Source organism: Oncorhynchus gorbuscha, linkage group LG26, assembly GCF_021184085.1.
Source record: "Oncorhynchus gorbuscha isolate QuinsamMale2020 ecotype Even-year linkage group LG26, OgorEven_v1.0, whole genome shotgun sequence".
Taxonomy (NCBI): Eukaryota; Metazoa; Chordata; class Actinopteri; order Salmoniformes; family Salmonidae; genus Oncorhynchus; species Oncorhynchus gorbuscha.
Window position 1 is genome coordinate 39,490,114 of NC_060198.1, and position 25,017 is coordinate 39,515,130.

At 37.2% G+C, this 25,017-nt stretch overlaps 2 protein-coding genes across 3 annotated transcripts in view; one reads left to right on the forward strand and one right to left on the reverse strand.

Annotated features, from left to right (window-relative positions):
• Positions 1–1,282: 1,282 nt before the first annotated feature.
• Positions 1,283–21,470, reverse strand: LOC124016373 (cytohesin-3-like). Of its 2 annotated transcripts, none has more exons than XM_046331932.1 (14): positions 21,329–21,470; positions 20,793–20,859; positions 11,840–11,922; positions 11,494–11,558; positions 10,842–10,908; positions 4,741–4,859; positions 4,529–4,609; positions 4,302–4,414; positions 3,943–4,091; positions 3,714–3,825; positions 3,455–3,531; positions 3,256–3,327; positions 2,779–2,927; positions 1,283–2,607 (listed from the first exon to the last, which is right to left on the reverse strand). In XM_046331932.1, the coding sequence occupies exons 1-14, from the start codon at positions 21,332–21,334 to the stop codon at positions 2,520–2,522; spliced, it is 1,248 nt and encodes a 415-aa protein (XP_046187888.1). In that variant the 5' UTR covers positions 21,335–21,470; the 3' UTR covers positions 1,283–2,519. The 2 variants fall into 2 exon arrangements, with proteins under 2 accessions (XP_046187888.1, XP_046187889.1); XM_046331933.1 differs by having other exon boundaries at positions 20,793–20,901; positions 21,329–21,343.
• Positions 21,471–22,437: 967 nt separating this feature from the next.
• Positions 22,438–25,017, forward strand: part of LOC124015428 (ras-related C3 botulinum toxin substrate 2) — a 22,419-nt gene continuing 19,839 nt past the window's right edge. Inside the window, exon 1 of the mRNA XM_046330610.1 lies at positions 22,438–22,595. Coding sequence (XP_046186566.1) covers positions 22,561–22,595 — 35 coding nt within the window. The 5' untranslated portion in view covers positions 22,438–22,560. The remainder of the gene's footprint in view (positions 22,596–25,017) is intronic.

A 25,017-nucleotide genomic window follows, 5' to 3' on the forward strand; every position in this document is an offset into this window, starting at 1 on the left:
TTGGACACATCAATCCAGAGCGTCCCAAACTCCTGCTCAATGGGTGACATGTCTGGTTAGTATGCAGGTCATGGAAGAACAGGGACATTTTCAGCTTCCAAGAGTTGTATACAGATCCTAGTAACATGTGGCCGTGCATTATGCTGCTGAAACATGAGGTGATGGCGGTGGATGAATGGCACGACAATGGGCCCCAGGATCTCGTCATGGTATCTCTGTGCATTCAAATTGACATTTATAAAAATACAATCGTGTTCGTTGTCTGTAGCTTATGCCTGCCCATACCATAAACCCACTGCCACCATGGGGCACTGTGCCCACACGACGCCATACACACTTGTCTGCCATCTCCCCAGTACAGTTGAAACCGGGATTCATCTGTGAAGAGCACACTTCTCCAGCGTGCCAGTGGCCATCGAAGGTGAGCATTTACCACTGAAGTTGGTTAAGATGCCAAACTGCAGTCAGGTCAAGACCCTGGTGAGGATGACGAGCATGCAGATGAGCTACCTTAAGATAGTTTCTGACAGTTCGTCCAGAAATGATTTGGTTGTGCAAACCCATAGTTTAATCAGCTGTGGCTGGTCGCAGACGATCCCGCAGGTGAAGGTCCTGGTCTGGCGTGGTTACACGTGGTCTGTGGTTGTGAGGCCGGTTGGACGTACTGCCAAAATCTCTAAAACGGCATTGGAGGCGGCTTATGGTAGAGAAACAAGCATTAAATTCTCTGGCAACAGCTCTGGTGGACATTCCTGCAGTCAAAATGCCAATGGCACGCTCCCTCAAAACTTGAAACATCTGTGGCATTGTGTTTTGTAACATATATTAGAGTGGCCTTTAATTGTCCGCAGCACAAGATTCACCTGTGTAATGATCATGCTGTTTCATCTGCTTCTTGATATGCCCCACCTGTCAGGTGGATGGATTATCTTGGCAAAGAAGAAACGCCCACTAACAGGGATGTAAACAAATTTGCGAAAATAAAAATGTAGAACATTTTGAACTTGTCTGCGATCACTTTATATGTTGCGTTTAAATTTTTGTCCAGTATATATCCAAGATATTTATGATAATAAGGTGTATTACATTTGTAAAGTGCATTTCATTATACAGAATAAATATAAAATGGACAGGGAACTGACACAAAGAACACAGCTGACGCCACAAGGGACAATGAAACCAATGAGCAGCGCAATCAACATAGAGCCCTCCTGAAGAGAAAGGTCTTCAGCCCTGCTTTTTAGGCCCGTTTGATGTAATTATAATCTGCTACTATCTGTCATCTGTTGTGAAAGTACACACATATTTATAATAAAATATGCATGTATTATTTATTCATGTCAATTTCGTCATAACGTGAAGCTATACACACGAATGCTGACATGCAACTACACAGACAATAACCCACAAAACCAAAATGGAAAATGGCAACCAAAATAGGATCCCCAATCAGAGACAATAATAAACAGCTGCCTCTGATTGGGAACCAATTCAGTCCACCATAGACCTACATTTCCCTAGACAAACCAAAACCCAATAGATGTACAAAAACCCTAGACAAGAAAAACACACGTACCACCCTCGTCACAACCTGACCTAACCAAAATAATAAAGAAAAGATAACTAAGGTCAGATAACTAAGGTCAGGGCGTGACAATTCAACATTGTTAAGGCATGTATTAAGGCATGCACGTGTGTATTATCACTGTCTGTACTTTAAAGGCAATGTGCAAAATAACTTTCTATTATAATACAGTATTTACAAAATACGTATGTTAGGAGTTGAAAAATAAATCCATACATATTTAAAAAAATATTTATACAATGCCTCTAAGGCAATGGAAGAACTTCGCAACACTGAATCTGTGTTGAAGTTTTGTGTCCACGTATCAGCAATTCTATAGGCTTAGGAGAGGAAAAGGCTCGTAGTACAGAGGCTTACTAGGAACTGAAATCTCTGAGCCTGGTGCAAGGTGAAAAGGTGGAGCATTTCCGTAATGCTTACCTGATAGTTCCTTTGTTCTATGCTCATCGTACAGAATCAACTAGAACTATATACAACTACATTTTAGTAACTTTGTGTTATACATTACATGTTCAAATCTGTCCTTATAGAATGATGCATTATTCTTACAGTGCTACACACTTATTTTCGTTTGCAACTCTCTCTCACATACTTTTGAATTCTTATTTCTAAGAAATATTGACAGAAATCACTTTCTATTAGTAATTGAACAGACTGAGTGACTCTAACTTCAACCATAAAATTAGACCTACAGTATGAGGTATGGGGAGTTTCTGGTTTGACAGCTTTAAACCACGCACAGGTCACAATGATCTTTTTTCATTCTGAGTTACAGTATCGCACTAATGCTGTACTGTAAAGCACTGTAACGTTAAGCGCCATGTCTATGTACTTGAACAGTCTATCATTTCCAAGCATTTCTGCTACGGAGAGGGACCTCCACAGATCATTAACGGGCTCAATTCCCATGATGCTTTATATCATGTCTGATGTCTCAGTCCTGTGAAGCATTGTTGTTGTAGATGACTTTCCTCTTGCGTAATGACACCAGGTCATAGAAGGGATCCTTGGTGATACTTGCTCTGAGGGAAAGACAGAGAGAAGAATAAGACAAGTGTCCAAATGATAATCATCATCAAGTTCACTTTATCCTATTGATTGCCAGTTGTGTCCTACTGTCATTTGGGATGTCATGTGTGAAGTGTATGGCGTGTAGTACAGGTATGTGTTAAGCCTGGGTTGAGGTGTCTGACCTGATGGAGCCTATCCAGTCATCTCTCTCATCTGCTGTGGCTGCACTCATCCTGTAGGACTGGTGTTTCCCCTCCACCACCCTGCCTCCGTTCTCTGTCTTGCACGCCTTGATCTTCTGCCCTCTGGGGTTGTAGATCTCTAGACAATACTGCTCACAAAGAAGCACACACATGCATACAAATGTTCACAAAACACCTGCCCAAGCCAAATTACTGGTAATAACTTCATTTTTTAAAAGGAAATGATCCCATAGTATATTGGTCTAATTACTCCTAATCTTCCAGTTAAAACATTCCTTTCTCATACGGAGGCTATGAGTCATACGGAGGCTATGAGTCATACAGTGCCGTGACAGCTAAGAGAGTAGCTTCTGTAAATGTGACTTCTGCACAGACTATGAGACTGAAACACCATAGAACAGGTGGCACTGCCATAAACCTTAGACAGAAGTATGCAGTCAGTGGAATACACTGTACCTGTTTGGTAGAGTCTTCTATCTCTCTTACACAGAGGTTCTCAAGGGGAATGATCCCTATGGGGTCTTTATCCTGAGGGAGGAGGAGAGAGAGATGCTTTGGTCAAGAACTATCACTTAGCAGTAACTACTACCATCCTTTATCCTAAATTACATTACTGGCAAACCCTATGACAAAGTTGGGGGTATAGTATACTCACTGTGGTATACTCAAAGTAGTACAGACAGCTGTCTGTCAAAATAAACCACCGCCTCTTCCATGTTTTCACCCTTCCTCCTGCAGAGAGGAAAAGTTTACATTTCATTACACAAATAAAATGTTTAATCATAAAACTCTCCATCCAACAAGCTCCATAAAGGAAATCAGATCATTCTGTGGTAAGCTTATTTTTAATGCTTGGTAATGGCACAATTATAAGACAATTCCCTCTCAGCTAGTTATATTGCTAATCATCTCACCCATTTTGAGCAGCCAACCCTCTCTGTCCGGGTTGAAGAAGGTGTGTGTGAGGTCGTTCCCATCATCCTCTGGAATTTTGAACGGCTCGTTCCGAATGCTCTCATAGAGTTTCTGGATTTAATGGGGTAGTAGATGAGAGTTAGCTACAGCTACAGACAACAACAACCAAATAAGGGTCACATTCTGAGAGTGGAGTTAACTCCTGACCTCTGACCCCTGAAGCCTCACCATGAGCAGGTCGTTGGGCAGGTCACCCCCGTTGTTGATGCCTCTGTTCATACTGAAGAAGCGCTCCAGAGTGGGCTTGTCCTTCACGTTGGGGTTATGGAGACTGGTGTTCAGCATGATGACGGCAAAGGACAGGATGTAGCAGGTGTCTGTTTGAAACACCCACACATTTCCTTACTGTTTGGTCAATGATATGTATTTGCATCCTTAATCAGCATCACCTTTGTGAAATGATTTGAATATGCCTCAAAATGTACTCCTCAACTCCCTCCCCATCTGTCTTGCTCATCTGTCAATGTAGGGAGTCAGCAGCATGGTAGAGGAGGCTGGTTCCTGTGCACTACAGTACTGTACAGTACCTGTTGACTGGAAGACCCCTGCATTACAGTCACAGTAGCGTGTAGCGAATGCCTCCATCATCCTATCAATCTTCTGGGCTTCTCCAGGGAGACGGAAACTCCACAGGAACTGCCTACAGGGATGAGCCAAGGAACAGACAGGGATCAGACAGGATTTACTGTGGAAATGAATATAATAATGATAATATATGAGTGTAAGAGATACACCAGTGTAGTGCAGCACTAACCTCAGTGCCTGCACCAGATTCAGGTCGGAGAACTCGTGTAGTTCTACAAAGGCTTTCAGAGTTTGAAGGTGCATTTCCTCCCTGCATGAACACAAACAAGAGTCAAATCAGTGATATGGAGATTATTTAGATAATGAGTGGTTATTACAGTCATCATTATCCCCATCAACATAGCCATCATTATCCTGGTCATGTTCAGAAGCATTGTGTACCTCTCTCCTAAAAAGTTCCCAATGGCTGTCTTGTTCAGTCCTTCCTCTTTGTATAGGAACTCAGCCACTGCCTCCGCTGTCCACTCCAACAGGTCATTGTCAACCAGGTACTGAATACCCTGGGGGAAGAGGCCATGACAAGTCAATGAACTTGGAAGATATGAATGCATTAACGCATACATGTATGTGGAATTTAAAAAATGCAGAAATCATAATGAGGTCCAAAGCACTGTGATGTGCAGTAGTGGTCATGCTCATATGAAATATTCTGTATGCATTGTCTGCCATTCTGAGAGAGACACCGGAAGTAATATATCTTCTTGTATCTAAACAATGTGGAGCTTCCGGCTAAAGAAACCAATGGTCTGCTTGACTGGATCTCTAGCCTCTGCACACAAACATAGGCTTTTCTCCAGGGTGGTCATACAGGCCAGCCTTTTCTCCAGGGTGGTCATACAGGTCAGGTTTTTCTCCAGGGTGGTCATATATGCCAGGCTTGTCTCCAGGGTGGTCATACATGCCAGGCTTTTCTCCAGGGTGGTTATAAGGCCAGGCTTGTCTCCAGGGTGGTCATACAGGCCAGGCTTTTCTCCAGGGTGGTCATACAGGTCAAGCTTTTCTCCAGGGTGGTCATATTTCACCTTTATTTAACCAGGTAGGCAAGTTGAGAACAAGTTCTCATTTACGATTGCGACCTGGCCAAGATAAAGCAAAGCAGTTCGACAGATACAACGACACAGAGTTACACATGGAGTAAAACAAACATACAGTCAATAATACAGTATAAACAGGTCTATATACAATGTGAGCAAATGAGGTGAGAAGGGAGGTAAAGGCAAAAAAAGGCCATGGTGGCAAAGTAAATACAATATAGCAAGTAAAACACTGGACTGGTAGTTTTGCAAGGGAAGAATGTGCAAAGTAGAAATAAAAATAATGGGGTGCAAAGGAGCAAAATAAATAAATCAATTAAATACAGTTGGGAAAGAGGTAGTTGTTTGGGCTAAATTATAGGTGGGCTATGTATAGGTGCAGTAATCTGTGAGCTGCTCTGACAGTTGGTGCTTAAAGCTAGTGAGGGAGATAAGTGTTTCCAGTTTCAGAGATTTTTGTAGTTCGTTCCAGTCATTGGCAGCAGAGAACTGGAAGGAGAGGCGGCCAAAGAAAGAATTGGTTTTGGGGGTGACTAGAGAGATATACCTGCTGGAGAGTGTGCTACAGGTGGGAGATGCTATGGTGACCAGCGAGCTGAGATAAGGGGGGACTTTACCTAGCAGGGTCTTGTAGATGACATGGAGCCAGTGGGTTTGGCGACGAGTATGAAGCGAGGGCCAGCCAACGAGAGCGTACAGGTCGCAATGGTGGGAGTATATGGGGCTTTGGTGACAAAACGGATTGCACTGTGATAAACTGCATCCAATTTGTTGAGTAGGGTATTGGAGGCTATTTTGTAAATGACATCGCCAAAGTCGAGGATTGGTAGGATGGTCAGTGTTACAAGGGTATGTTTGGCAGCATGAGTGAAGGATGCTTTGTTGCGAAATAGGAAGCCAATTCTAGATTTAACTTTGGATTGGAGATGTTTGATATGGGTCTGGAAGGAGAGTTTACAGTCTAACCAGACACCTAAGTATTTGTAGTTGTCCACGTATTCTAAGTCAGAGCCGTCCAGAGTAGTGATGTTGGACAGGCGGGTGGATGCAGGTAGCGATCAGATGAAGAGCATGCATTTAGTTTTACTTGTATTTAAGAGCAATTGGAGGCCACGGAAGGAGAGTTGTATGGCATTGAAGCTTGCCTGGAGGGTTGTTAACACAGTGTCCAAAGAAGGGCCAGAAGTATACAGAATGGTGTCGTCTGCGTAGAGGTGGATCAGAGACTCACCAGCAGCAAGAGCGACATCATTGATGTATACAGAGAAGAGATTCGGTCCAAGAATTGAACCCTGTGGCACCCCCATAGAGACTGCCAGAGGTCCGGACAGCAGACCCTCCGATTTGACACACTGAACTCTATCAGAGAAGTAGTTGGTGAACCAGGCGAGGCAATCATTTGAGAAACCAAGGCTGTCGAGTCTGCCGATGAGGATGTGGTGATTAACAGAGTCGAAAGCCTTGGCCAGATCAATGAATACGGCTGCACAGTAATGTTTCTTATCGATGGCGGTTAAGATATCGTTTAGGACCTTGAGCGTGGCTGAGGTGCACCCATGACCAGCTCTGAAACCAGATTGCATAGCAGAGAAGGTATGGTGAGATTCGAAATGGTCGGTAATCTGTTTGTTGACTTGGCTTTCGAAGACCTTAGAAAGGCATGGTAGGATAGATATAGGTCTGTAGCAGTTTGGGTCAAGAGTGTCCCCCCCCCTTTGAAGAGGGGGATGACCGCAGCTGCTTTCCAATCTTTGGGAATCTCAGACGACACGAAAGAGAGGTGGAACAGGCTTGAAATAGGGCTGACAACAATTTCGGCAGATAATTTTAGAAAGAAAGGGTCCAGATTGTCTAGCCCGGCTGATTTGTAGGGGTCCAGATTTTACAGCTCTTTCAGAACATCAGCTGAACGGATTTGGGAGAAGGAGAAATGGGGAAGGCTTGGGCGAGTTCCTGTTGGGGGTGCAGTGCTGTTGACCGGGGTAGGAGTAGCCAGGTGGAAAGCATGGCCAGCCGTAGAAAAATGCTTATTGAAATTCTCAATTATGGTGGATTTATCAGTGGTGACAGTGTTTCCTATCTTCAGTGCAGTGGGCAGCTGGGAGGAGGTGTTCTTATTCTCCATGGACTTTACAGTGTCCCAGAACTTATTTGAGTTAGTGTTGCAGGAAGCAAATTTCTGCTTGAAAAAGCTAGCCTTGGCTTTTCTAAATGCCTGTGTATAATGGTTTCTAGCTTCCCTGAACAGCTGCATATCACAGGGGCTGTTCGATGCTAATGCAGAACGCCATAGGATGTTTTTGTGTTGTTAAGGGCAGTCAGGTCTGGGGAGAACCAAGGGCTATATCTGTTTCTGGTTCTAAATTTCTTGAATGGGGCATGTTTATTTAAGATGGTTAGGAAGGCATTTAAAAAAATATCCAGGCATACTCTACTGACGGGATGAGATCAATATCCTTCCAGGATACCCCGGCCAGGTCGATTAGAAAGGCATGCTCGCTGAAGTGTTTCAGGGAGCGTTTTACAGTGATGAGTGGAGGTCGTTTGACCGCTGACCCATTACGGATGCATGCAATGAGGCAGTGATCGCTGAGATCTTGGTTGAAGACAGCAGAGGTGTATTTAGAGGGCAAGTTGGTTAGGATGATATCTATGAGGGTGCCCGTGTTTAAGGCTTTGGGGAGGTACCTGGTAGGTTCATTGATAATTTGTGTGAGATTGAGGGCATCAAGTTTAGATTGTAGGATGGCTGGGGTGTTAAGCATGTTCCAATTTAGGTCGCCTAGCAGCACGAGCTCTGAAGATAGATGGGGGGCAATCAGTTCACATATGGTGTCCGAGCACAGCTGGGGGCAGAGGGTGGTCTATAGCAGGCGGCAACGGTGAGAGACTTGTTTTTAGAGAGGTGGATTTTTAAATGTAGAAGTTCAAATTGTTTGGGTACAGACCTGGATAGTAGGACAGAACTCTGCAGTAGATTGCAACACCGCCCCCTTTGGCAGTTCTATCTTGTCTGAAAATGTTGTAGTTTGGAATTTAAATTTCTGAATTTTTGGTGGTCTTCCTAAGCCAGGATTCAGACACAGCTAGAACATCCGGGTTGGCAGAGTGTGCTAAAGCAGTGAATAGAACAAACTTAGGGAGGAGGCTTCTAATGTTATCATGCATGAAACCAAGGCTATTACGGTTACAGAAGTCGTCAAAAGAGAGCGCCTGGGGAATAGGAGTGGAGCTAGGCACTGCAGGGCCTGGATTCACCTCTACATCGCCAGAGGAACATAGGAGGAGTAGAATAAGGGTGCGGCTAAAAGCAATAAGAATTGGTCGTCTAGAACGTCTGGAACAGAGAGTAAAAGGAGGTTTCTGGGGGCGATAAAATAGCATCAAGGTATAATGTACAGACAAAGGTATGGTAGGATGTGAATACAGTGGAGGTAAACCTAGGTATTGAGTGATGAAGAGAGAGATATTGTCTCTAGAAACATAATTGAAACCAGGAGATGTCATTGCATGTGTGGGTGGTGGAACTAATAGGTTGGATAAGGTATAGTGAGCAGGACTAGAGGCTCTACAGTGAAATAAGACAATAAACACTAACCAGAACAGCAATGGACAAGGCATGTTGACATTAAGGAGAGGCATGCTTAGTTGAGTGATCAAAAGGGGTCCAGTGAGTGGAGAGGTTGGTTGGGGGTCACAGCGATTTAGACAGCTAGCCAGGCCATCGGTAGCAAGCTAGCATAGGATGGAGGTCTGTTATTAGCCACCTCTTGCGTTCCGTCAGTAGATTAGTGGGGTTCCGTGTGGTAGAGGGGATTAATCCAAATCACACAACAACAACAAAAATAAAAACAATAGATATAGTTATAGAGGCCCAAGAAGAAAACATAATAATAATAAAAATAAATAAATAAATTGTCCGATTGTCTATTCAGATAGCAGCCGATAAGTAAGCTAACGGTTAGCAGGCCGCAGATGGGCGTTCAGGTAACGTTGCGACGGAGGAGCCAGCCGGATAACTCCTTCGGGTAGATAACGTCGGCAGTCCAGTTGTGAAGACCCGGTGGGGCTCCGCGTAGGCAGTAAAACGGGTCCGGATAGGTGACTGCAGCCCAGGAGTGATTGATGGAACTCAGGAGTGATTGACGGAGGCTTTTCTCCAGGGTGGTCATATATGCCAGACTTTTCTCCAGGGTGGTCATACAGGTCAGGCTTTTCTCCAGGGTGGTCATACAGGCCAGGCTTTTCTCCAGGGTGGTCATACAGGTCAGGCTTTTCTCCAGCGTGGTCATACAGGCTTGTCTCCAGGGTGGTCATACAGGCCAGGCTTTTCTCCAGGGTGGTCATACAGATCAGGCTTTTCTCCAGGGTGGTCATACAGGCCAGACTTTTCTCCAGGGTGGTCATACAGATCAGGCTTTTCTCCAGGGTGGTCATACAGGCCAGACTTTTCTCCAGGGTGGTCATACATGCCAGGCTTGTATCCAGGGTGGTCATACAAGACAGACTTGTCTCCAGGGTGGTCATACCGGCAAGGCTTTTCTCCAGGGTGGTCATACAGGTCAGGCTTGTCTCCAGGGTGGTCATACAGGCCAGGCTTTTCTCCAGGGTGGTCATACAGGTCAGGCTTTTCTCCAGGGTGGTCATACAGGCCAGGCTTGTCTCCAGGGTGGTCATACAGGTCAGACTTTACTCCAGGGTGGTCATACAGGCCAGGCTTTTCTCCAGGGTGGTCATACAGGCCAGGTTTTTCTCCAGGGTGGTCATACAGGCCAGACTTTTCTCCAGGGTGGTCATACAGGCCAGGTGTTTCTCCAGGGTGGTCATACAGGTCAGGTTTTTCTCCAGGGTGGTCATATAGTCTTTTCTCCAGGGTGGTCATACGGGCCAGGCTTGTCTCCAGGGTGGTCATACAAGCCAGGCTTGTGTCCAGGGTGGTCATACAGGCCAGGCTTGTCTCCAGGGTGGTCGTACAGGCCAAGGGGGACTTTATATTATGGCTTTGGCCTCTCGTCAGATGAGAGGAAAGGAGGGCTGTTTGTGGTTTGAGCAGGAGTGTGCGCCTCTGCTCCTCTTCACGGAACAGGATGTGGTTCTCTCTCATTTTCTCTCCCCCTCTCTCTGCCTCCGCACAGTTGCACTTCTGCACATAAGTCACGTCACTCGCTCAGCATTCATTCGTTTGTAACAGATTATTTGTTCTGTCATCTTGCAGTTAACTATTTAAACTTCTAGCTGTGGCAAGCCTCCTTCAGTAGAGATGTGATAACTATACAGATCTTTACTACTTCAATTCTATAATTGAAGCACTTCACATTTCACATATCTGATCCGTATGTATTTGTGTTTAGTTTATTCAATATTGAGTAATGTTATGACTTTGTCTTACCAGAGAACCTCACCAGGAAAAACTAAGGGCTCTAATTACAGTGTGTGAAATAATCTCACCTTTTTATGGTCCATGTTGAATTTCTTTTTCCCACATAAGAACCTCTTGTTTCTCACAACATTTTTGCTGAAGAGAGATAAAGACAAAACAGAATATTTTGACAAAGGTTAATATTGACAAAGGTTAATGACACCACTTTTACCCACGGGCGTTATACTAGTGTCCACTGCATAAGAGATGACACAGTGAGAGCGAGACAATTAAAGGAAGCTGGCGTTGTCCTGCCCGGAACATGTCTCAGTGTTTCATACTGCTGACATATAAGAGTTTTACCACATTCCTGTAGCTGCTAATGAAGAAACAGGAAACACACATATACAGAGGGACCTTACAGATGGGGGGCAGAATCTGTTCTTGAAGACAACACCCCCAGAGCCCACTTACGGGCAGGGTTGCATCACTACTTCCCGCGGCTATGCCTCCATACCTTTCTTTCTTAGGGAGGGATAGGACGTCACAGATGTGAGAGGGGCCTCTTTGTCAAGATGGATGTCAGGGAGTATTGTTGATCTGGTGTTTGTGCTGTGATAGATTCAAAAGAAGCTACGACACACTGCCAAGTGTTACTGTAGCTAACTCTCCCGTAGAGGAAGAGGCCTACTGGTCAATGGTAACCTATCCGAATGAGCCATTGTGCAAGCTCTAACTTACTTCTCCTCGTCCGCCTCAATGTTGTGGATTTCTGTCATGACGCTGTCAATCTCCAACCTCAGCTTCTACACAAGGGGAAATGATGTCAAAGGGATGAGATGATAATATGTGGTATTTTAGCCATAGCTGACTCAAGCCCTTGGCACATACAGAGGTACAAGGTCAGTCTACACATAAAACCGGATGTTTCTGAGATGTTGTAACTTTTGAGGGAGGCTTTTGTGAATGTAATAACTGTTGTAGGTAATGCCACAATACAGTTAGTTTTATTCTGGCAAAATGCAGTTTCAGAAAGCATTTTGACTGTAGAAAAACGAGCCCTGGTTGAGAGGATGATTTACTGTACCTGAATGTCATCTAATAGGTCACTCTTATGAAACTGCGTGGTGTCTATCTCCTGCCTCTCCATTGAGCTAAGCATTGTGGAAGCTGTATAATTGATTACACACAAAAACAAACATACAGATGAAACCATCATTATCATCCAATGCATAAATGAAGCAGTCGGACAAAACCCCTGAGACCTAATTGAGACATCTTCCTGTATACACTGAACATATCAAAGGTGTCAGAGATGTGCCTTGACAAACACCCTCACACCAACCCTAGCATACAGTAACTCAACATACTGCACTTCTCAGCACTAGCTAAATATAACTGCTGAACTTCAGCTTTTTATAGAATGAGCCCCAGTAATGTCCATTAGTAAGTGATCTGCTCTAGTCTTGTCCTCATAACAGCTTCTCACGGTTTTTAGATGAGGGATATTCATTACTCCCTTTTCAGGTTATAACTAGACAACACAACATTATAACTAGACACCACAACATTATACCTAGACAATACAACATTATAACTATACAACACAACCTTATAACTAGACAACACAACATTAACTAGACAATAAAACAATATAACTACACAATACAACATTATAACTAGACAACACAACACTATAACTAGACAATACAAAATTATAACTACACAATAAAACAATATAACTACACAATACAACATTATAACTAGACAATACAACATTATAATTACACAATAAAACAATATAACTAGACAACACAACATTATAACTAGACAACACAACATTATAACTAGACAACACAACATTATAATTACACAATAGAAACAATATAACTAGACAATACAACATTATAACTAGACAATACAACATTATAACTAGACAATGCAACATTAACTAGATAATACAACATTTTAACTAGACAAAACAACATTATAATTACACAATACAACATTAACTAGATAATATAACATTAACTAGATAATACAACATTATAACTAGACAATACAACATTAACTAGATAATACAACATTATAACTAGACAATACAACATTATAACTAGACAATACAACATTATAACTAGACAATACAACATTAACTAGATAATACAACATTATAACTAGACAATACAACATTAACTAGATAATACAACATTATAACTAGACAATACAACATTAACTAGATAATACAACATTATAACTAGACAATACAACATTAACTAGATAATACAACATTATAACTAGACAATACAACATTATAACTAGACAATACAACATTATAACTAGACAATACAACATTAACTAGATAATACAACATTATAACTAGACAATACAACATTAACTAGATAATACAACATTATAACTAGACAATACAACATTAACTAGATAATACAACATTATAACTAGACAATACAACATTATAACTAAACAATACAACATTAACTAGATAATACAACATTATAACTAGACAATACAACATTATAACTAGATAATACAACATTATAACTAGACAATACAACATTATAACTAGATAATACATCATTATAACTAGATAATACAACATTATAACTAGATAATACAACATTATAACTAGACAATACAACATTATAACTAGATAATACAACATTATAACTAGACAATACAACATTATAACTAGATAATACAACATTATAACTAGATAATACAACATTATAACTAGACAATACAACATTAACTAGATAATACAACATTATAACTAGACAATACAACATTATAACTAGATAATACAACATTATAACTAGATAATACAACATTATAACTAGATAATACAACATTATAACTAGATAATACAACATTATAACTAGACAATACAACATTATAACTAGACAATACAACATTAACTAGATAATACAACATTATAACTAGACAATACAACATTAACTAGATAATACAACATTATAACTAGACAATACAACATTAACTAGATAATACAACATTAACTAGACAATACAACATTAACTAGACAATACAACATTAACTAGATAATACAACATTATAACTAGACAATACAACATTAACTAGACAATACAACATTAACTAGATAATACAACATTATAACTAGACAATACAACATTATAACTAGACAATACAACATTAACTAGATAATACAACATTAACTAGACAATACAACATTATAACTAGATAATACAACATTAACTAGACAATACAACATTATAACTAGACAATACAACATTATAACTAGACAATACAACATTAACTAGACAATACAACATTAACTAGACAATACAACATTAACTAGACAATACAACATTAACTAGACAATACAACATTAACTAGACAATACAACATTATAACTAGACAATACAACATTAACTAGACAATACAACATTAACTAGACAATACAACATTAACTAGACAATACAACATTAACTAGATAATACAACATTATAACTAGACAATACAACATTATAACTAGACAATACAACATTATAACTAGACAACACAACATTATAACTCGACAATACAACATTATAACTAGACAATACAACATTAACTAGACGATACAACATTATAACTGTGGTCCTTCTGTAGCTCAGTTGGTAGAGCATGGCGCTTGTAACGCCAGGGTAGTGGGTTCGATCCCGGGACCACCCATACGTAGAATGTATGCACACATGACTGTAAGTCGCTTTGGATAAAAGCGTCTGCTAAATGGCATATATTATATATTATTATTACAACACAACATTATAACTCGACAATACAACATTATAACTCGACAATACAACATTAACTAGACAATACAACATTTTAACTAGACAATACAACATTATAACTAGACAATACAACATTATAACTAGACAACACAACATTATAACTCGACAATACAACATTATAACTAGAAAATACAACATTATAACTCGACAATACAACATTATAACTAGACAATACAACATTATAACTCGACAACACAACATTAACTAGATAATACAACATTATAACTCGACAACACAACATTATAACTCGACAATACAACATTATAACTAGAAAATACAACATTATAACTCGACAATACAACATTATAACTAGACAATACAACATTATAACTCGACAACACAACATTAACTAGATAATACAACATTATAACTAGACAATACAACATTATAACTAGAAAATACAACATTATAACTCGACAATACAACATTATAACTAGACAATACAACATTATAACTCGACAACACAACATTAACTAGATAATACAACATTATAACTAGACAATACAACATTATAACTAGACAATACAACATTATAACTCGACAACACAACATTAACTAGATAATACAACATTATAACTAGACAATACAACATTATAACTAGACAATACAACATTATAACTCGACAACACAACATTAACTAGATAATACAACATTATAACTAGACAATACAACATTAACTAGATAATACAACATTATAACTAGACAATACAACATTAACTAGATAATATAACATTAACTAGACAATACAACATTAACTAGACAATACAACATTAACTAGATAATACAACATTATAACTAGACAATACAACATTAACTAGACAATACAACATTAACTAGATAATACAACATTATAACTAGACAATACAACATTATAACTAGACAATACAACATTAACTAGATAATACAACATTATAACTAGACAATACAACATTAACTAGATAATACAACATTATAACTAGACAATACAACATTAACTAGATAATACAACATTAACTAGAAAATACAACATTAACTAGACAATACAACATTAACTAGACAATACAACATTAACTAGATAATACAACATTAACTAGATAATACAACATTATAACTAGACAATACAACATTATAACTAGATAATACAACATTAACTAGACAATACAACATTATAACTAGACAATACAACATTATAACTAGACAATACAACATTAACTAGACAATACAACATTAACTAGACAATACAACATTAACTAGACAATACAACATTATAACTAGATAATACAACATTAACTAGACAATACAACATTAACTAGACAATACAACATTAACTAGACAATACAACATTAACTAGACAATACAACATTAACTAGACAATACAACATTAACTAGACAATACAACATTATAACTAGACAATACAACATTAACTAGACAATACAACATTTTAACTAGACAATACAACATTATAACTAGACAATACAACATTATAACTAGACAACACAAAATTATAACTCGACAATACAACATTATAACTAGAAAATACAACATTATAACTCGACAATACAACATTATAACTAGACAATACAACATTATAACTCGACAACACAACATTAACTAGATAATACAACATTATAACTCGACAACACAACATTATAACTCGACAATACAACATTATAACTAGAAAATACAACATTATAACTCGACAATACAACATTATAACTAGACAATACAACATTATAACTCGACAACACAACATTAACTAGATAATACAACATTATAACTAGACAATACAACATTATAACTAGAAAATACAACATTATAACTCGACAATACAACATTATAACTAGACAATACAACATTATAACTCGACAACACAACATTAACTAGATAATACAACATTATAACTAGACAATACAACATTATAACTAGACAATACAACATTATAACTCGACAACACAACATTAACTAGATAATACAACATTATAACTAGACAATACAACATTATAACTAGACAATACAACATTATAACTCGACAACACAACATTAACTAGATAATACAACATTATAACTAGACAATACAACATTATAACTAGACAATACAACATTAACTAGATAATACAACATTATAACTAGACAATACAACATTAACTAGATAATACAACATTATAACTAGACAATACAACATTATAACTAAACAATACAACATTAACTAGATAATACAACATTATAACTAGACAATACAACATTATAACTAGATAATACAACATTATAACTAGACAATACAACATTATAACTAGATAATACATCATTATAACTAGATAATACAACATTATAACTAGATAATACAACATTATAACTAGACAATACAACATTATAACTAGATAATACAACATTATAACTAGACAATACAACATTATAACTAGATAATACAACATTATAACTAGATAATACAACATTATAACTAGACAATACAACATTAACTAGATAATACAACATTATAACTAGACAATACAACATTATAACTAGATAATACAACATTATAACTAGATAATACAACATTATAACTAGATAATACAACATTATAACTAGATAATACAACATTATAACTAGACAATACAACATTATAACTAGACAATACAACATTAACTAGATAATACAACATTATAACTAGACAATACAACATTAACTAGATAATACAACATTATAACTAGACAATACAACATTAACTAGATAATACAACATTAACTAGACAATACAACATTAACTAGACAATACAACATTAACTAGATAATACAACATTATAACTAGACAATACAACATTAACTAGACAATACAACATTAACTAGATAATACAACATTATAACTAGACAATACAACATTATAACTAGACAATACAACATTAACTAGATAATACAACATTAACTAGACAATACAACATTATAACTAGATAATACAACATTAACTAGACAATACAACATTATAACTAGACAATACAACATTATAACTAGACAATACAACATTAACTAGACAATACAACATTAACTAGACAATACAACATTAACTAGACAATACAACATTAACTAGACAATACAACATTAACTAGACAATACAACATTATAACTAGACAATACAACATTAACTAGACAATACAACATTAACTAGACAATACAACATTAACTAGACAATACAACATTAACTAGATAATACAACATTATAACTAGACAATACAACATTATAACTAGACAATACAACATTATAACTAGACAACACAACATTATAACTCGACAATACAACATTATAACTAGACAATACAACATTAACTAGACGATACAACATTATAACTGTGGTCCTTCTGTAGCTCAGTTGGTAGAGCATGGCGCTTGTAACGCCAGGGTAGTGGGTTCGATCCCCGGGACCACCCATACGTAGAATGTATGCACACATGACTGTAAGTCGCTTTGGATAAAAGCGTCTGCTAAATGGCATATATTATATATTATTATTACAACACAACATTATAACTCGACAATACAACATTATAACTCGACAATACAACATTAACTAGACAATACAACATTTTAACTAGACAATACAACATTATAACTAGACAATACAACATTATAACTAGACAACACAACATTATAACTCGACAATACAACATTATAACTAGAAAATACAACATTATAACTCGACAATACAACATTATAACTAGACAATACAACATTATAACTCGACAACACAACATTAACTAGATAATACAACATTATAACTCGACAACACAACATTATAACTCGACAATACAACATTATAACTAGAAAATACAACATTATAACTCGACAATACAACATTATAACTAGACAATACAACATTATAACTCGACAACACAACATTAACTAGATAATACAACATTATAACTAGACAATACAACATTATAACTAGAAAATACAACATTATAACTCGACAATACAACATTATAACTAGACAATACAACATTATAACTCGACAACACAACATTAACTAGATAATACAACATTATAACTAGACAATACAACATTATAACTAGACAATACAACATTATAACTCGACAACACAACATTAACTAGATAATACAACATTATAACTAGACAATACAACATTATAACTAGACAATACAACATTATAACTCGACAACACAACATTAACTAGATAATACAACATTATAACTAGACAATACAACATTAACTAGATAATACAACATTATAACTAGACAATACAACATTAACTAGATAATATAACATTAACTAGACAATACAACATTAACTAGACAATACAACATTAACTAGATAATACAACATTATAACTAGACAATACAACATTAACTAGACAATACAACATTAACTAGATAATACAACATTATAACTAGACAATACAACATTATAACTAGACAATACAACATTAACTAGATAATACAACATTATAACTAGACAATACAACATTAACTAGATAATACAACATTATAACTAGACAATACAACATTAACTAGATAATACAACATTAACTAGAAAATACAACATTAACTAGACAATACAACATTAACTAGACAATACAACATTAACTAGATAATACAACATTAACTAGATAATACAACATTATAACTAGACAATACAACATTATAACTAGATAATACAACATTAACTAGACAATACAACATTATAACTAGACAATACAACATTATAACTAGACAATACAACATTAACTAGACAATACAACATTAACTAGACAATACAACATTAACTAGACAATACAACATTATAACTAGATAATACAACATTAACTAGACAATACAACATTAACTAGACAATACAACATTAACTAGACAATACAACATTAACTAGACAATACAACATTAACTAGACAATACAACATTAACTAACAATACAACATTATAACTAGACAATACAACATTAACTAGACAATACAACATTTTAACTAGACAATACAACATTATAACTAGACAATACAACATTATAACTAGACAACACAAAATTATAACTCGACAATACAACATTATAACTAGAAAATACAACATTATAACTCGACAATACAACATTATAACTAGACAATACAACATTATAACTCGACAACACAACATTAACTAGATAATACAACATTATAACTCGACAACACAACATTATAACTCGACAATACAACATTATAACTAGAAAATACAACATTATAACTCGACAATACAACATTATAACTAGACAATACAACATTATAACTCGACAACACAACATTAACTAGATAATACAACATTATAACTAGACAATACAACATTATAACTAGAAAATACAACATTATAACTCGACAATACAACATTATAACTAGACAATACAACATTATAACTCGACAACACAACATTAACTAGATAATACAACATTATAACTAGACAATACAACATTATAACTAGACAATACAACATTATAACTCGACAACACAACATTAACTAGATAATACAACATTATAACTAGACAATACAACATTATAACTAGACAATACAACATTATAACTCGACAACACAACATTAACTAGATAATACAACATTATAACTAGACAATACAACATTATAACTAGACAATACAACATTATAACTCGACAACACAACATTAACTAGACAATACAACATCACCAAACTCCATCTATCTTGGCAATTAGATTGTTGAACACTATACTGTGAACAACACCTCTGAACGTTACTTGATAGTCAGTAATGAGAACTTGAGGTATATAAAGGCTATATGACAACAATTTGTCTCTATAAAGTCAGGCGATGCTACAATAAAGTGAATAACATTCATCACTGTGGTAAAAGTGATCAAAACAAACCATTTGAATCCGTTGGACACTGCTGACTTTATACCACAGTGTATATAGGTCAAGGTAAAGAGACTGAAAGCACAATAGTCACTGTAGACGGTAGTGAATATCTATTGTGAAGACAGGTACTATATCAGTACCTTATAGTACCAGGTACTATATCAGTACACTTTCTTATTAGTGTATTTCATTTTCATTTCTCAAGTAAGATATTCACAGCAACAAGTCAAACCCCCATTGTCTACTGACACTTCAACACTTCATCATCTTACATAAAGACACTCATGTATTGTTCATGGTGTTAATCCCCAGATAATATAGCCTAATTAGGGATGTTGTTAAATTGCAAAATGGACTGTAAAACGTAAAAACCTGACCTTTTCCCCAGAGGAAGCTGTCTTTTCTTTGGCTGCCCATGTTGGAGGTGTTGGAGAGCGACTGTGACTATACAGGAAACATGTGTCAGTGTTGAAGTCATGTAGCCTACTGCAAGAAGGACATGAGCTACAGCGTCAATAGCATCCTCAAAACAGAATGAACTGACCACCTAAAGTCAGTGCTGTTACTGATATACTGTACAAGTAAAGAGGTGTGTGTGTGTGTGTGTGTGTGTGTGTGTGTGTGTGTGTGTGTGTGTGTGTGTGTGTGTGTGTGTGTGTGTGTGTGTGTGTGTGTGTGTGTGTGTGTGTGTGTGTGTGTGTGTGTGTGTGTGTGTGTGTGTGTGTGTGTGTGTGTGTGTGTGTGTGTGCAATTCGAGGTAGATCTAATGCACAATATCCATCATTATTCAGCAGTCAGTGTAAATATGTATTCAACATAAGTGACCTTAAGCCATTTGAAAATCCCTTGTGCTGAACTCAAACAACCACAGATTGAAACTCTGGGGAGACTAATAGATCAACCAATTGCTTACCTTCATAAATAGATGTATGAGGTCATGAGAGAGTAATTACGTTCTGACAACACTCATGTAGACATGTACAGTAGATGGGAAGAGTGCTTCAGGCAGGGGTGGAAGCCACTTGTGAGCCTCAAGTCAAGTACCATGCCCAGACTTGCACAACTCAAAACTGTGAGTGCATTTGTAAATACACTCTGGAGTGCCAGAGTGCGTTTGTTTCGCTCTTGGGGGGAGGGGCGTTCAAAGCGCACACTGGACGCTCTGGCCAAGGAGTAGGGTTGATCCGAGTGTTCTGACCTCACAATGGCAGTCAAGCACCCAAGCTAATAGGCTCAAGTTGGCTAGCTTGCTGGCTACTTCCAGACATGAACGAGAGAACACTCAATCTGACCATTTTACTCGCCCTAGCAGAGCTGGTGAGGCTGTTTTCATGTTTTCTCGAGCGTTCGCGACTAACTGTGCTGATTGCAACAATTTAATTACGTTTTTTTGTTGTTGCCCAAACCGGTCATATTCAAAGGGTGATGCACGTTCGTAAATTCATCAGTTATTCTGCACTACTGCACACTCAGACGAGTGGTCTGAAATCGGAAAAGATAACAAGAGCAAATTTTATGAACGCACCCCTAGGCATCAAAGGTGAAATTATATAATTCACTGACTACTTCTTAGCTAGGCCTAAAAGCAGCCTTTTCATATTTTTCATGTTCATTTACAGATTTCTGCAACAATAAACATAGAACTTCTGTGAGTAAAGGCTAGTTGTCCTCCGTTTATATAACTTGTGTGAGTATAGGCTACTTATCAAACGCTGCGCCCAGTTTCTTGATATAGGGCACCATCTAGTGAAAATAAAACGGAAGTGCATAACACTGTCATAGCCTAGGTGAAAAAAAGTGTGTTCGCGTTGGGACAATAAAGTCATAGCCTAGATATGCTCAAATGTCAGTGGGAGTCATAATGTCAGCTTCTGAAAGCTTCACTGAGCATTTTGTTAATCAAATTTGAAGGACATTAATATTACAGTTTCACATAGGCCAACTTCCTGCTATGAGAGATGTGCTTCAGTAGACCCAATGATAAACTTCGCTGCATTCAACTGTTCTGCGCAAGAGTAAACGCGAGAGTCGAGGTGGTGGGTAAGATAAGATAGGCAAACGTATTTCCTGTACTGTACCTGATTCTACATTGTTGTCTTGCCTACTAAGTGTAAACTCACAAGTTGTTAAATCAGCCCCTGGAAAATGCAAGCCATCAAGTGTGTGGTGGTTGGAGATGGGTAAGTTCTTTAAATTATGTATGCGCGCAGTTCAACAACTGGTAGGCTACTTGGATTTGGGTGTGTTAAAAAGTGGACATTTAGAAAAACTCTATTTAGCATTCTTTCAATTGTCTGTTAATTGGGAGATGATTTTTTCTCTGTTTATTGTACTACACATTCTTGTGTCAAGAGACAATTTCTGTTTTTTTTCTAAAATGAATTCGTTTCATATTGCACGTGGGAGCTGCAGTAATGTGGAATGTATGTACTTTTTAATCTCAATTTGGTTGTCATACTCTTAGCGATGAGGTTATTGTATGTAGTTTGCACTTTTCATAACTTCCTCATAGCTGTGTTCTGTCAGCTTGATAGACATGAGGGGGGTAAAGTTGTCAAAGGTGCCACAGAACAATCTAACCTTGTTCTAATCTGTATTAGCTAGACAAAGAACTAATACTTTTAAGTAACAGTCCTTTTGTGTACAGTATTAACCTTGATGTCCAGAAGCTCAGTAGGTCTTTATCACAGAGTCAATACAACAACATAATGATGCCCTCAAGGCAGGCAATTCCCAGTAGAGCAAACCTCTAACTGTAAAACAGGCCACTTTAAATTCCTAATTTGCATGTGCAGTTTTAACATCAGGTTGAGGAATGTATGATGACTTGATAATGACATTGTTCAACAGCCCTTAAATCAATAAGGAAGAGACAGTGTAGCAATACACACTGAATTCAGAAGACAGGAAGGAAGTGCCTACACTCTTAGAAAAAAAGGTGCTATCTAGAACCAAAAAAAGGGTTATACGGTTGTCCCATAGGAGAACCCTTTTGGTTACTGATGTAAAAACCCTTTCCACAGAGGGTTCTACGTGGAACCCCAAAGGGTTCTCCTATGGGGACAGCCGATGTACCCTTTTGGAGTGTATGCAAGATTGGTGACAAGTTGAAAAAGACTAAATGGATGCTGAGATGCTAGCTGGAGATTGGGATCCGTGGGTGTAATGTCTGTAGGAGAGAGGAGATGGTGATAATGAGGGCCTCAATTAAAGAGAACATTTACAAAGACACAGACAGACAGCAGTCAGTGAGATGGAAGCAGCCTTCTCCTGTTCTCCGTTCATTAAACCTCTTCTCGTTTTGTAAAAGAGAAGTTCTGTTATGCTGCTTTTATCCTCCAGTTTTAGTTTGGAAGTTCCTCTTTAGTCTGTGGTGCACTCTGTCTGCACAGTCTCATGGTTAATAAAGGAACCAAAGCACAGCTGCCACCTGTAACACAGTCACCTATACTCAACTATTATTTACTGTACTGTACTGAACTATACTCAACTATTATTTACTGTACTGTACTGTGCTGAACTATACTCAACTATTATTTACTGTACTGAACTGAACTATACTCAACTATTATTTACTGTACTGAACTGAACTATACTCAACTATTATTTACTGTACTGAACTGAACTATACTCAACTATTATTTACTGTACTGAACTGAACTATACTCAACTATTATTTACTGTACTGTACTGAACTATACTCAACTATTATTTACTGTACTGAACTGAACTATACTCAACTATTATTTACTGTACTGTGCTGTACTGAACTATACTCAACTATTATGTACTGGACTGTACTGGACTATACTCAACTATTATTTACTGTACTGTACTGTACTGTACTGTACTGTACTGTACTGTACTGTACTGTACTGTACTGTACTGTACTGTACTGTACTGGAATATACTCAACTATTATTTACTGTACTGTACTGGACTATACTCAACTATTATTTACTGTACTGTACTGGACTATACTCAACTATTATTTACTGTACTGTACTGTACTGGACTATACTCAACTATTATTTACTGTACTGTACTGGACTATACTCAACTATTATTTACTGTACTGTACTGTACTGGACTATACTCAACTATTATTTACTGTACTGGACAATACTCAACTATTATTTACTGTACTGTACTGTACTGAACTATACTCAACTATTATTTACTGTACTGTACTGAACTATACTCAACTATTATTTACTGTACTGTACTATACTGGACTATACTCAACTATTATTTACTGTACTGTACTGTGCTAAACTATACTCAACTATTATTTACTGTACTGTACTATACTGGACTATACTCAACTATTATTTACTGTGCTGTACTGTACTGAACTATACTCAACTATTATTTACTGTACTGTACTGGACTATACTCAACTATTATTTACTGTACTGGACTATACTCAACTATTATTTACTGTACTGGACTGTACTGGACTATACTCAACTATTATTTACTGTACTGTACTGTACTGAACTATGCTCAACTATTATTTACTGTACTGTACTGACCTATACTCAACTATTATTTACTGTATTTTACTGTACTGGACTATACTCAACTATTATTTACTGTACT